General features: G+C 38.0%; 1 protein-coding gene and 1 pseudogene across 3 annotated transcripts in view; both read left to right on the forward strand.

Annotated features, from left to right (window-relative positions):
- The window catches only part of LOC149023714 (phosphatidylinositol 4-phosphate 5-kinase 9-like), a 32,834-nt gene extending 25,473 nt beyond the window's left edge, over positions 1-7,361 (forward strand). For all 3 annotated transcript variants that reach the window (XM_089144219.1, XM_089144220.1, XM_089144218.1), the window contains 2 exons: positions 6,503-6,668; positions 6,826-7,361. In XM_089144219.1, the coding sequence (XP_089000345.1) occupies positions 6,503-6,668; positions 6,826-7,096 (437 nt within the window). In that variant the 3' untranslated portion in view covers positions 7,097-7,361. The remainder of the gene's footprint in view (positions 1-6,502; positions 6,669-6,825) is intronic.
- A 1,085-nt stretch (positions 7,362-8,446) lies between these two features.
- On the forward strand, positions 8,447-12,225 carry LOC149023715 (formin-like protein 4 pseudogene; annotated as a pseudogene).
- Positions 12,226-14,974: the final 2,749 nt, after the last annotated feature.

Below are 14,974 nucleotides of genomic sequence, written 5' to 3' on the forward strand. Positions count from 1 at the left end.
ATACTCACCACCATGATCCTCATGTTGGGTGGCATGCATGAACAAAGAATGAAGCAAGATCTACTAGTAGATGTCATAGATCGAAGGAAAATAGGGCAAGAATGCAAACAACGCTATACCTGTCAAAAAGATCTACTGGTAGATGTCAAAGATTGAAGGAATATAGGGCAAGAATGCAAGGAACAGGAGGGAGAAGTTCTGGGAAGCTCTAGAGAAGAGAGAAAATACTAGAAATATGAGTGGAAAATAGGTAAAAAAAACCCACCCAAAATCATATATAATCGCTGAAATTCTCGCGATATCACCAACCTTTTGGCAATATATTGTCAAACTTTTGTAAACCTCGTCCCTTTTTATTTCGCTGAGTAACCAGCTGGAGGAATATCGCCATGTTTCAGCAATATTTTGCCCGATATTTCTTTCCATGCTTGTTACAGATCTTGGGATTGCTTTCATGGTATCTGAGCCATAGTCTATTGTCGGTTTGAGAGTCGTTTAGATTTCTAGTTTGACGAACAGGACCCTAGTGCAATGAAGAAGATGAGCTAGAGTTTCCATAAAGATTTATCTTTGGTTTCTGTCAAGTTTCTTTGGTTAATTCAGACCTAAAAACAAAAAAAAAAGGGTCATGGGTATTAGATCTTTTCTTGCTTGGAGGGAGAAATCATCTTTGAAGACGACAATGCTCTTTGGTTAGGGTTTTGGAGTCTCGTTCGTCTTTTTAAGACTCAGTCCCAAGCAGAAAAGTTTCGGTTTCAGCTTTCGTTTCTCATCACAAGGAGGAGGCTGAGGAGAAGTATTAGTAGTAGCAGAAGAAGACAAGAGAGTCTTATAGTGAGGCTGAATTTTTCGGTGAAGAGCAAAACTGGAGTTGTGGAGATTCAAATCTGCAAAATGTCACAAAAAACTTTGAAGACAGTTCAGAATGTCAGTTGTGGGGTTCAATAAATTTTCTTTCTTTCTTTTATCCCTTTGATTGGGGGTCTTTGTTATTGCTTTTGTTGATCGTTTAGTTGTTGGGCGATTCTTCAAACTAGTGAGAGAAAGCTGAGTTATACATGCAGATTATACGGTGATATGCTTTAGGCCTAGTGGTGAAGGCAACTGAGGAAGAAGATTATTTGCCCCTCGCTTCGACTCTGCTTTCAGCAATAATTCTAGTAGTGGCAGTGCTGGTGGTTCCTCTTTGCGATGTGTGCGATCTGCACTATGTTTCTTGATTGGTGTTGAGGGGCTTCAATAGTTGATTGTTAGTTGGTGTTTTCTTGATAAGAAAGGAAATTAAAGATAAAGTGGAAGCGGAGAGGAGGAAGATGAGGGAAGTTGCAGGTGCAGGTTTGGTGCCGTCTTGTTATTGTCTCAGTGGGTTCTATTTTCAAGTTTCAGGAGGGTGTCTGTAGAGGAAGAAGCTGGTTCAATTAGTTTTTGGTTCAGTTTTGGGTTCAGCTTTGTTTAGTTTTTAGGTTCAATTATGGTTCAAGTCCTGGTTTGTTTTCTAATTCTGCTCTGTTATTGATTCTCTTTTCTGGTTCTGTTCCTGATTCTTTTTTCTGGTTCTTTCCTAATTCGGTTTTCTGATTCTGTCCTTGATTCTAGTTTCTGATTCAGTTCCCTGATTCCTAGACTTACTTTATTTTGTGTTTCCATTATTGTTTGGCTTAAATTTTATGCTCCTTCAAGTTTATCTTTTGGCTTGTGTTTGTATTTCCTTTTGAGTATTCTTCCAATTCCATTCATGCCATCTTGTTTTAGTTTTGTGATATTTATAGATTGTCCTTCTTTTCCTTTATTTATCTATAACCTTTTGAAAAGTTCTGATTTCTTATGTTGCCATTACTTTGGTGGACATCACATCTGTTTGAGATTTTATTTGTCGTGTGAGGATGATTGAAGTTGGGAGTTTATTTATGGGATCTTTTGTTATGAATTTGTTGAGGTATTCATCATTTGAGGTGATAATTAGTTGCTTTTGGTTATGTGTAATGATACCCATAAGGGGGAGATTGAAGATGTTGACTGCAAGAAACTTTTTTTTCTGGATTTTAATGGACTCAAGAGTGAGTCTGATTGTTGGAGTGCCTTCTTTGGGATAGGCTTTTGTGCAGTCATTGGAGGTACACTTAGATAGAATTTTTGTGTAGCCATGGGAGTTGCACTTTCATGATAATTTTTTGTGCACATGTTGGAGCTTCAATTTGTGGACTTTTATGTAGCCATTAGGTTACTACATTTGGTGGAATTTTTTTTAGCTGTTTGGTACTACATTTGATGGACTTCTTTTTATTTTTTTATTTATTGCCATTGCATGTTGCATTTAAGACCTTCATTGGGAAGGGTTTTTGATGTTCTCGTTGGTTGCTGTGAAGACGTTGATTGGGGTGCTGATTTGAGCATGTTGGTGTCCGATTGCTACATGGTTCAAGAGCGGTGTTGCCTTTCAAGTTTATTCTTATTTCTACAAGCTGAAGCTTATTTGTTTATACTTTAGCTTGAGGAGTGTTAAAGATAATGAGATAATATGATGTAACAAGAGAGTCCCCTTATAGTGGTTTCCTCATTGGTTTGGGTCTTTGGTATAAGTGGTTTCCTTATTGGTTTTTTGGTTTAGGTTTTAGTTATTAGTCTCCTAATGTGAGTGAGTTTCCTACTACGCTTTAAGCTTAATTGGGAAAGAGTTATATTTAAGTTTCCTTTTGTAATCCTATTTCAGTTTACTATAAACACGTGCTTGCTGGTAGGGTAGAAAATTGAGATTCTATTGCCCAACCTTGTTCTCCAGTCATTCTCTCTTCGTCTTTCTCAATCTCTCTTTCTTCTTTTGTCTACCTACTACTTGTTACAGATCTTGGGATTGTTTACAATGGGGAAGAGATGAGATGGAGGAAAAGCAGAATCCACTCACTTTATTTGTACTAAGACTATAAAGAAAAGATAGAATTCCTAATACCCTACCAGGAATAACACATGGAATAAGCTAGGGCTCAAAATGACAATAGATTGACTCTGCAAACAATCCCAAGGCCTGTAACAAGTACTAGGTAGAGAGAAGAAGAAAGAGAGACTGAGGGAGAAGAAGAGAGAATAATTAGAGAACAGGTGTAGGTGATAGAATTTATATGTTCTACCGTACCAACAAGAACATATTTATAATAAACTGAAATAGGATTATAAAAGGAAAGTCAAATATAAATGTTAACAATTTGCTAACTAAACCTAAGCTTAGTATGATACCCACTTAGATTAGGACCTAATGACCATAGTCCCAATAAGGAAACCAGTAACACCGTAGACCCAAACCAATAAGAAAACCTCGATATGGGGATTCCCACTATCATGTTGCATCATACTATCTCATTATCTCTAAAACTCCCCCTCAAGTTGGAGTATACCCAAACAAAGCTCCTTCTTGGACAAACAAGAATAAACTTGAGAGGAGCATCAATCTTGAATCATATAGCAATCAGATACCAACAAGCTTAAATTAGCACCGTAAGCCATGTCTTCACAACAACCAACGAGAACATCAAACACCCTTCCTAGTGAAGGTATAAAAATGCAACATGCAGCAACAATAGAGAAGTCCATTAAATGTAGCTCCTAATAGCTACAAGAAAAATCCATCAAATGTAGCACCTTAATGGCTACATAAAATTGCAACTCAAATGTGTGTACAAAAAATCTCATGAAAATGCAACTCCTATGGTTATACAAAAAATTCCATAAAAGTGTAGCTCCAATGACCACAAAATTCTACCCCAAGGCACTCCAACAATCAGACTCACCCTTGAGTCCATTAAAATCCAAAAAAAGGAAAGAACTTTCTTATAGTTGACATCTTCAATCTCTCCCTCATGTGTATCATCACACATGACCAAAAGCAACTAATAATCACCTCAACTTTCATAACAGAAGATCCGATAAATAAAATCCCAATGTCTTCAACCAAAACGAAAAATAAAATCCTAGACGTATGACAATGAAAAATAAAGGAAAGGAATGGCAGATCTATAAATATCACAAAATTGAAATAGGAATGGCATCAATGTATTAGAGAAATCCTTGAAAGGAAACCCAAACAAAAGCCAAAGAGTAAACTTGGAAGGAGAATAAGCCTAAATTTAAGGAAACACTGGGGGAACCAATCTTAATTAAATATGGAAACATAAAATAAAGCAAGTCTAGGAATCAGGAACAGAACCAGAAAATAGAATAAGAAAACGGACCAAAAGTTGAACCCAAAACTAAATCAGAATTTGAACCAAGAACTGGACCCAAAAACTTAACCAAAACTTCTGACCAACCAAACTGAATCGCAGTTTGAACCTAGCAAAACTAAACCAATAATCAATTGAACCATCTTCTTCCTCAACAGAGACCCACCTTGACCCATGACTACATGTTCACGACTTCACCTCACACTTTCATTGGCTTTCATCGATTTTTATAGGTTTTCTCTTCTCTACAAAATTTGTATGTTTCGATTGGAATGGCAGTGCTGCTATCCCACATCTTCTTGTCATTGGTGCTACTGTCAGGGTATCTACCCACTCATCTTCAAATCTTATGTTCTTCTTCATAGCCGTCTTCGTCTTCTTCGCGATTTTGACTCACCATAAGAAACACAGATCTGAAACTGCAGAAGAGTTTCAAGAAAAATCAAGCAACTCGCTGATCGCAGTAGGAACCAGAATCAGGGTTTGAAGCTTAAGATCACAGAGATTGCAGTTTACAAATCTCAGATTGTAGAAGAAAAAACGAAACCAGAAAACAAATCTTGAACTTGCGATTTGAACAAAGTTTCGAAGAAAACTCAAGAAACTTGAAACCAGAAAACAGAACCCTAGAAACAGGACTCTAATTGATTAATGACCACACAGTAACCTGCAACTAATGAACCAGCCAGAAAACTAAAAGAAGGTTGCAATAAAGCAGGGTAGTCTTCTTTTTGCAACAGCGAAACCCAGCAACTGGCAGCTCCACCGGCAATTAATTCCTTAACATAAACTGGCAAACAATCTATGAAGAAAATTTCTCACTACTGAAAAGAAGAACCCATCTAACCAGCCTGACACATCAACAGAAACAAGAAGTCTCCAAAATCCTATGATCATAAAAGCAAATCAGAGGCAGCATACCAAAAATCTGCAGATGAACTTTGCACCAAAACCTTGAGATTGCCATGCTCATCAACTAGCAAACCACATATGAGAACCCTTTATGGGAACTCTAGTTCATCTTCTTCATTGAACTAGGGCCCCGTTTTTCAATCTAAAAATTGAAACGACTCTCAAACCGGCAATAGATTATGGCCCTGATACCATGTAAACAATCCCAAGACCTGTAATGAGTACTAGGTAGAGAGAAGAAGTGAGAATAATTGAAGAACAGGGCTAGGTGATAGAATCTGTATGTTCTACCGTACTAGCAAAGCACATTTGTAATAAACTGTAATAGGATTACAAAAGGAAACTCAAATATAACTCTTAATACTTTCCTAATGAAACCTAAAGCTTAGTATGAAACTCATCTCGTTATCTGTAACAGACTCTGAACTAGGTTAAAATAGAAACAAGGGCTAATGTGTATCCAAATGAGGATAAAGAATATTCTATTTGTGATACTAGGCTCTAAAACTATTGCCGAGATAAATTAAACACTCTTATTTGTGATTCACCCAACCCCACCCCCCCCCCCCCCGCCAAAAAAAAAAAAACTATTGTTTATTATATATGTCATGAGATGGATCACAGAATTTTTTGAAGAAACTTTTGAGGTGTTCCTCATAATACTCTGTGATCCTCTTCTATTGGGCTGAGTTGCTTGATAAAAGAATTCAATTGCGATCACTAAACTTGTGCTTTTGTTTATTTGGTCAAACTTTTTACTTTCTTTTTGAGTTGAAATGGTCAACAAGGACAAGGATATAGAGACCTTGCGGGCTACTCTTTAAGGTACCTGTGTACTAATTTTTATCCTGAGAGGCTGTTTTGATACCTCGACCTACTGTGATCCACCAACCATTGTTATCTTTTGTATGTAAAACAAAAAATATAGTTGATACTGTGTCTCTGATTAGGTGGGGCATAATAATATAGTAGAAGGCTATGATAATAATGCTTTTACTTCAATTTCTAGAGAAATCCAGAATAAGAGAAATAACAGGATATTTTCAAAAGAATGCTTTGGTTGGTCCGGCTTAAAGCAATGTTATTGCTTAGAATATGAAATTACTTTTTGAGCAAGTAATGCCTCTCGTTTGGCTCATGCATTGTGGTAAAATCCTTGTGTACATCTAGATGGGGTTGTCATCCTTATTCATAAGGGCTTAATTATGGTTCTTTGTTCTCTGTGCACGAGTGAGGTTGGATGAATATTATGCTTAAGCATAACAACCGTCTCTTGTACCTCAATAGTTGAGCATTCTAAAAAATGGTATAGTTCTAACTTATAAAGCTTGTTATCCATTAGACTGATTAGTACTACGATATTTGATTCAATGCAGAGAGCCAAGAAGAAGATATATCCAGCTACCCACAAAGCCTCGTTTTAGTGCCACGTGGAAGTGATGATAGTAGTATTATTGTCGGCCCTCACATTAGAGGTAGACGATTGAGGGCATCAGCTGCTGGTGATGAGGAAGTAGATCTTCTACTTCCAGGTACAGCAAGGTATGATGCCACCCTACTGTTAATGGGCCTGCCCAAATCCATGATGATATATCACTAGGCATCTGCTTTTCCCAGGCCATCCCAAGTAGATGTTTTGATGCTTTATCTTTCCTTCAATATTTGAATTTTGGTGCTTTTTGCACTTCTTTTTAAGCAGGCTGCAGATCCAGCTCGGAGTGAACATGCCTGCAAGAGCAGAGCGTATTGCAGAGAAAGATAACACACAGTTGTTCCATGAGGTATATGACGTTGTTTTGTACATGGGTATCATTGACATCTTGCAGGATTACAACGTGAGTAAGAAGATCGAACACGCATACAAATCGATCCAGTTCGATTCCTTGTCCATCTCTGCTGTTGACCCAGCATTCTATGCACAGCGCTTCTTGACATTCATTCAGAAGGTTTTCCCTCCTAATTCTCAATGAGTAGCTATTTAAGATGATATGTTCTCCAATGCATGCCTTGTTACGCCTTCTGATCTTTCAAGCAGGGGCTTGGAAATTCTGTAGCATAATTTTTTGAAGCTTCTTTCCCCCCCCCCCTTTTTTTCAGGTTTTTTCTTCTTTTTTTTGGGGGGGGGGGGAATTCTCTGTACTGTGAAGTATGTAAAGTTAAAATGAGCTGATATTTTTCCAACTCTTATAGGTCAATATGACAATTTTTTTCAAAGTTTATTTCTTTAATTTTTTTTAATATATATATATATATATATTATATATATATATATATATATATATATATATATATATATATATATATATCATGGGGGTGATGATTAGATGCAGGAACGTGGGGGCATATTCAAGTTTTCTTTTGGAACCCTCAGTTTTTGTTTGTCCTGGTGTCTTCTAACCTTCCTGCACAGAAATTATGGGCCTTCCACCTAACTCTGAGGTTCTTCCTCCTGTTGTTCTCAACATTACCTGTCCCACCAATAAAAACAATTACTTCCATAAGGATTTTGTTGTGGATCGTCCATCCTTGTGTCCGAGCAATCCCTGTAGTAGCCAGTTGTTATTCCAGTAGCAGAAACCCTCTTTTCTTGGCAAGTTTGCAGCCAAAAGAAACCTGTTTCGGATGATACGTGTGTGTGTTATTGATTTGTCACCAGAAATCATCCTGGTAAGTAATGCATGCAAATCAAGATCTGTATTTGCATGAACAGTTCCCCTCGATCCACCTTAATTCAAGAAGGGTACCAAGCTAGGCCATGCTATTGACGAATCGTGAAGAATTTATAAGCATGTCTGATTATCTAGGGATATAGTTTTTATGGTTGCAAATCTCGCTAGAGCATTTGTTTTGGCTTTGTGTTTTGTGCATGTTTTGGCTCGGTGGGAGGCTATGAGTACACGATTGGTTGCATCAACAATTAGCTTTTTTCTTTCATTCTTTTTGGGTACGGAAACTTTCTATCAATGAAATCAAGGATTGGAAAGAGATCAATCTTCCCTACCTTCAATGGAGAAAGAATTCCTTGTCAAATCCGGACTCGAGAGTTTGAATCTTCTACCCTGATGGAGAGAAATTTTCAATCCATATAATTGGATTATTGACAATTATTTAATCTTAAATCTAATGTCTATTTTTTCTAGTAAATAGTTAAAATAGAACTTAACGCCATTAATTACGGTTTTAGTCAGTTTCGTTGAAAGAAAGTAGATCTTACTTCGAAATTGAGCACGTCATGAATATAAAGCCTAAACCGTATAGGTTGAAAAATTTGCTCACTATGTTGGAGTGTCTCTACCAAGCCATTTTACACCTTTAGGAACATGACGGTAAATGCATTAGAGCTGGGCACAGAACGAGCTGTACATGTCATCTATAATGGTGTAAAGGTGAGATGTGGGCTTCTTTTCTACCAAAAAAAAAAAAAAGATGTGGGCTTCTTGAACCTATCCAATAGGATTTTTATTATAATAATCCTACACTTTGTGCCTCTACTAGAATTTCTCCAAAATGCCTAATATAAATATTTATTTGAAAAAAAAAATAGCATTTCTACTTCATATTTATTTTATAGGAAAATTTTATAGGACCGGGGTCTTATGCGATCGGCGTATTCCATTAAAGCTTAAAGGAAAATTTTATAGGACCGTTGTTCGACCAGCTATGATGTACGGTGCAGAGTGTTGGGCTGTTAAAAAGAATCTTATAGATAAACTTAGTGTAGCAGAAATAAGGATGCTAAGATGGATCATTAAAAAAACTAGGATAGATAAGATAAAACGATCATATTAGAGTTGGTCCGGGAAGTGCTCCCATAAGTGATAAGCTTAGAGAAAGTCGTTTGAGGTGGCACGGCCACGTTCAACGGAGACCTATAAATGCTCCTGTTCGGATAAGTGATATAATCCATATTGAAGGAATTAGAAGAGCTAGGGATAGACCTAAGATAACCTTAAGAGAAGTGGTGAGAAATGATATGTATAGCTTAGGCCTTGTATCTAGCATGGCCTCGAACAGAACTGATTGGAGGGCAAGAATCCATGTAGCCGACCCCATTTAGTTGGGACAAGACTTATTGTTGTTGTTGTTGTTGTTCTATTTCATATTTATTATGAGACTCTAAAAGGCAAGGTTGGAGGCTCATTTGGATGCATTCAAGTAGTCCAGCTCGCACAGCTAGTGCTTCCCCGACTTCACTCACTACGAACCATTGTGGCTGCAGTCGGGATCACCCCTTTGTTGGGGGAGCACTTACAAGTCAAAATCAATCCTCTGCAGCGCCTATCCTAGTGAACGCTATTGGATGGGCGACACGTGGTACATACAAAAAGTTTAACCGTCGATCGTTGAAAAGTTTTGATTCTTTTTTAAGCTGTCCGACGACACCCGGCTCACCAATACAACCAAAGTGCTATTCATTCACACTAGACTCAGTTCAAAATAATCAAGTTAAAATAGTTTGTAGTATTCTCCAGAATCTGTCTCCACAGATGCATTTCTTCTCTAAAACGAAAATGCATTGCATTGCTTCTTCTTCTCTAAAACGAAAATCTCACAAAATGGGATCAAACGCATTGCATTTTTGTCTAACACTAAAACGAAATACGAAATCAGTAGATTGACTCATTAGCAGGCAGACAGAAGAAGAGAACCTCAAGCAATGCAAGTTGACAAGAATTTACTAGGAATTAGGGGAATTTTTATTTGCAGCTGTTGCTGGCTGCAGTTGACGGTGCTGATTGCGCCACGTAAGCAAAATTCATTGAGATAGTCTGTTGCCATATCTCGTCAACAGATCTTAAATGCTCTGTTTGAGGGCCGTGGCTTTGACACTGAAAACCTCGAGAAACTTCACAAAGTTGCCCCCACCAAAGAAGAAGAAACAAAGAATTCATTGGCGACAGAACAAAACTTGCAGAACAAAGAATCTTTCTTTCCTCTTCAATATTCTCGAAGCTGATCCCCATGCTTTCACCCTCCTAGATGCTCTGTTATTCAGGTCGAACTACGACCGTGAAATCCAACGAGTCTAAGGAATCTGTACATACCTTGGAATTGGCCTGCGACGAGCTCAGAAAACGTGGGTTATTCGTGAAACTTCTTGAAGCAATCCTCAAGACTGGCAATCTTATGAATGCAGGAACTTCCAGAGGCAATGCTCAAGCATTCAATCTCACGGCACTGCGAAAGCTCTCTGATGTTAAATGCACCCATGGAAAAACAACACTTGTTCACTTTGTAGTTGAAGAGGTAGCCTGGTACGAAGGGAAAAACTTTCTAATGAAACACAACCATGACCTTAGTAAGATTGCCGCAGAGAACGAACAAAGGAGAATCAAGTATATAAAGCTAGGGTTAGCCGTGGTCAGAGGACTTAGTGCTGAGTTCTCAAATGTGAAGAAGGCAGCCATAATTGACTATGATGGCTTTGCCCAGGTATATATGCCCTACTCTGAGAGCTCGGGTGGCTGAGATTTCGCAGTCATTGGGGCAACCCAGCATGATTGATCGAGGTGGGTTTGTGAGAGATGTGAAAGGATTCTTAGAGGTAGCTGAGAAAGAGATCGAAGTCTTGGAAGAAGAGCAGACAAGGGTGCTGTTGCTTGTGAAGAGAACAAAGCTGTTTTATCAATCAGGGTCTTCTAAGTCTGAAGGAGCTTCACCACTTGAGATATTTGAGATAGTTAAAAGACTTCTTGGATATGGCAGACCGTGCTTGCATTGACATTGGAAGGAATCTGCAGAAGATGGAAAATGTGGGACCAATATTAGGTCCATTTCTTACAACATTCATTTTCTTGTAGATGTGTGACTTGTGTCTCAACATCACATTAAATGATTGAAATTCATTTATAAGTCACATCAAAGAGTTGATTGATATGACCTATAAATAGATTTTTATCATTTGATGTGATGTTGGGACACATATCACACATCTACAAGAAAATTGTGGTCCAGGAAATGGACCTGATAAATTTTCGAAAATGTGTGTTGTGGAGAAAATATAGCTTGAGGGACCCCCCGAGACGAATGTACACCCCCACTCGGGATAAAGGAGTCTTCTTTAAGGGAAGTCCTCTTAGGAGGATTCTGAGAATCCCTTTTGGAGTAAAACACATACCCCCCCGGGACATGTGTCTTCTGCATGCTCGGGAGGAAAAGTGTTCTCCCTTGAGAACCACAAAAAACACCCTCGGGACATGATTATTCTGAAGACTCGGGAGGAATAGTGTTCTCCCTTGAGAGGCACAGAAAACCCCCTCGGGACATGATTATTCTGACGACTTGGGAGGAATAGTGTTCTCCCTTGAGAAGCACAGAAAACCCCCTTGGGACATGATTATTCTGAAGACTCGAGAGGAATAGTGTTCTCCCTTGAGAGGCACAGAAAACCCCCTCTGGACATGATTATTCTGACGACTCGGGAGGAATAGTGTTCTCCCTTGAGAGACACAGAAAACCCCCTCGGGAGGAAGCATATTCACCCCTTCAGGGAACATGCACAGAATAAGCTCAAGAAGCCCACTTGGACTAAGTCCAAGAGTGATGTTATAGATGGCCAAGTCAGAAGAGTTAGTTACAGATAACTACTCAATGAGGCCGTTCCGAGAATTGGGGAGACGAGTCATCAGATAACGGCTCTATCTGGTCCGACAAAGAAGGAGCCGTTATTCCGAAGATATTCCACTCACTCTTCAACTGTCGATCCGAAACTCAAGGAAGCGCCGCCTCCAGGTAACCTCTATATAAACCCACCTCCTACATGGAAAAAGGGACGAGAAATCATCTGAGTAATTATTCATTATGTTCTTGAGAACTCTCTCAAGAACTCTTATTGTTGTCTAGGCTGACTTGGGCGTCGGAGGCGGTTCCCCTGCCAAAACTTGGCCGACCATTCTTGTTTTCTTTGTGAGTGTAGGCACCTCAGCTATTCCAACTTGGGTGTAGAGCTCTTAAGGCGGTCATCTCAGTATCCGGCTCTCGAAGAAGTTCTAGACGCAACAATGTGTGTTCATCTTCAACGCCGAGAAGGGTTCCAATTAGATTCCAAAACTTGCCAGAGAAGGCCTCACCTTCTTGCGAGTCGGACGGTGGTGCTTGAGAAAACCCATTAGTAGGGGGCCTAACCACTTTACAGTGTACATATGAATTTCGCTACGTTTCCGGACAAAGAAGAACTTGAGAAGAATGAGAGAGGGATTTGGGAGTCGAGTATACGAGGGACTTCATTTTGTAAATTAATAAATTTTAAACCCTTAAAATGTATAAATAAAAATTAATATTTACAAGTATATCCTGTCATTTGATTCTCAACCGTTCGATCATATTTTGCTTACGTGGCGCGATCAACACCGTCAACATTATTGATAAAAAGAAATTTAGTAGTGGAATCCACTGGATCCCACATGTGCCCCACCCAAAGTTGATGAGGAGGTGATCCGGACTCTTGTGGTTGGGACTTGGGACTTGGGATCACTAAAATCTTTATCCCAAGAGGGTCCAAGGCACGGCTGCTCATTAAACCGGTTGGAGTGGTTTGCAAAAGAGAGACCATCTGCGATGCAATTCTTATTAAGTCCATTGATTCTTGAGTATTAAATTAACAATTAGTTTTAAGCCCTTATTTATTGTGATTATCAAGTTAAACTCCTTGATATATACTTTCTTTTTATGATATCATCTTAGCAGATGAGATACAAGCTGTGATATTCTATATTCTCCAAAATACAAACATTTTGAACTATTATTTACTTTTTGTTTTTTTTTCATTCTCCATTTTTTAGCCATCATTTTAAGTGAAGTTGTAGTTTTCATAAGGAAGTTCACTATTGTGAACTTTCGTTCAGCTAGTTTGGGTGATTGATGTTGAACAAGGCTTTTTCCACCGGTTTCACGGTGAATTCCCCATTCTTGGAAATTATAGATTTTTAGGAATAATTATGGGGAGACAAACTTATTGTTAAGAAAACAGAGCAGAAAATAGGGTAGAAAATAGAACTTCTCACTGCTGAATTGAATAATCAATACGTTTACAAAGCTATGCTCTTTTTAACTTTAAAAACTGAAACTGAAACTGAAATGTAGTTTTTATGGACTCCTAAACAACCCAGATGACTCTCTAAAACCAGCAACAACAATCCAATTTGACTTCCTAAAAGCCAACAACACTATCTAATGACTCCCTACTACTTAGGTCTCTAAATGAACCTTTCTTATTTGGGCTCAGTCAAAACCACATCTAGCAGTTCTTAAAATTATGGTCTTCAACGGATCTCTTCAATGGCAACATATGGTTGGTGATGCATCTCAACACTTTCCCTCAATGCCAACCCTCTGTTCAATATTCCCATTAGCTTTCTAAACCTTGAAAATTTGTTGTGACAAAGTGCTTTAGTTAGTATATCTGCTACTTGATCCTCTGTTCTGATTGGCACCATCTTGATTTCTCTCTTCAGGACTTTCTCCCTTATGAAATGGTGTTGCACTTCAACATGTTTTGTTCTAGTGTGAAACACAGGATTTTCTGCAAGCTTAATTGCACTTTCACTCTCTGGCCCGCCTAGCCCATTGAGGCCCGGCCCTGATTTTGGCCCTAACTTGGCCTTGACTCTAACCCTGATCTTGGCTTTGATCCTGACCCTAATCTTAGCTTTGATCTAGGCCCATGATTTTGGCTCTGATATGAGTTTGGACCCTCCACCCATATGGAGAGGAATTAATTATAATCCACATGAGTGAATATTTGATACGTGTCAAATTTTAAAAACATGATAATGTTTTGTAAAAAATTAATAAAAATAAATTATATCTTTATTACCAATGTAGTAAGCATCCACCTGATTTTGGCCCGATCTTGACCCTAATTTTGGCTCTAGTCTTAATGTTAATCTGACCTTGATCATGTATTAAATTTTTACCATAATCTTCACATTAACATTAATATAACTATAAGTCTCGACTTTGACCTTCAGTTATTTTGATCATATTAGACTATGAGTTCACTTTTTATATTATTTTTACGATAATTTTTATTTTTCGAAATAAGTCATTTAAGTTCCAAAAAATCATAGATTTTTTTTTGACTAAGGAGAGATAATACATTACAAATAATAAAAGCTATTATATAGAGAATTAATATCTAACAAATCTACACCCCAACTTCTCATCATAAATATTGACATATTTCTTTTGCCTCCAATGTGATATTTTAGAAGAAAAAAAATAAAAATAAAAATTAAGAACAGATAGCTATGTTTGTAACTAAAATATAATTTTCTTTAACTACGAAAAAAATATCAATACTAAATTATCATTGATTTACTTGTTAACAAAGTTTTGAATATGATTTTTTTTTTTTTTGTTGAATAAGGATATCAATGGGAGGTTTTTTCAATTTCCATCACCAAAGTAATGGGAGAGGTTTTCAATTTCCATCATCAAAGCAATGAAAAACTTTCAAAGATCAATATAGAATTATGGAGTATGGATTTATTTATGTTTAAAGTAACACTATCAACTTATTGACTATTTTATCATTTTGTATGAGCTTGAATCATCTTATATTTCTATGAATTTTATTTTTAGGACTTTTCATTTAATATTTTAGGTCCAAGGATAGGACCAATTAAGGCTAGGGCCAAGATAGGGTCAATCAAGGCTAGGGACAAGGCTAATCAGGGTCAGGGCCAATTAGGGCCAGGGACAGGGCCAATCAGGGCTAGGGACAGGGCCAATTAGGGTCAGGGCCAGGGCCAATTAGGGTCCAATCAGGGTCTGGCCCAATTAGGGCCAACTAGGGCGGGAATGGGCTTGGCTTGGCCCTGTAGGGCTTAGGGCCGGACAATAATCCT

The sequence above is a fragment of the Hakea prostrata genome, chromosome 2 (assembly GCF_041222555.1).
Source record: "Hakea prostrata isolate BN-2017 chromosome 2, UWA_Hpros_2, whole genome shotgun sequence".
Taxonomy (NCBI): Eukaryota; Viridiplantae; Streptophyta; class Magnoliopsida; order Proteales; family Proteaceae; genus Hakea; species Hakea prostrata.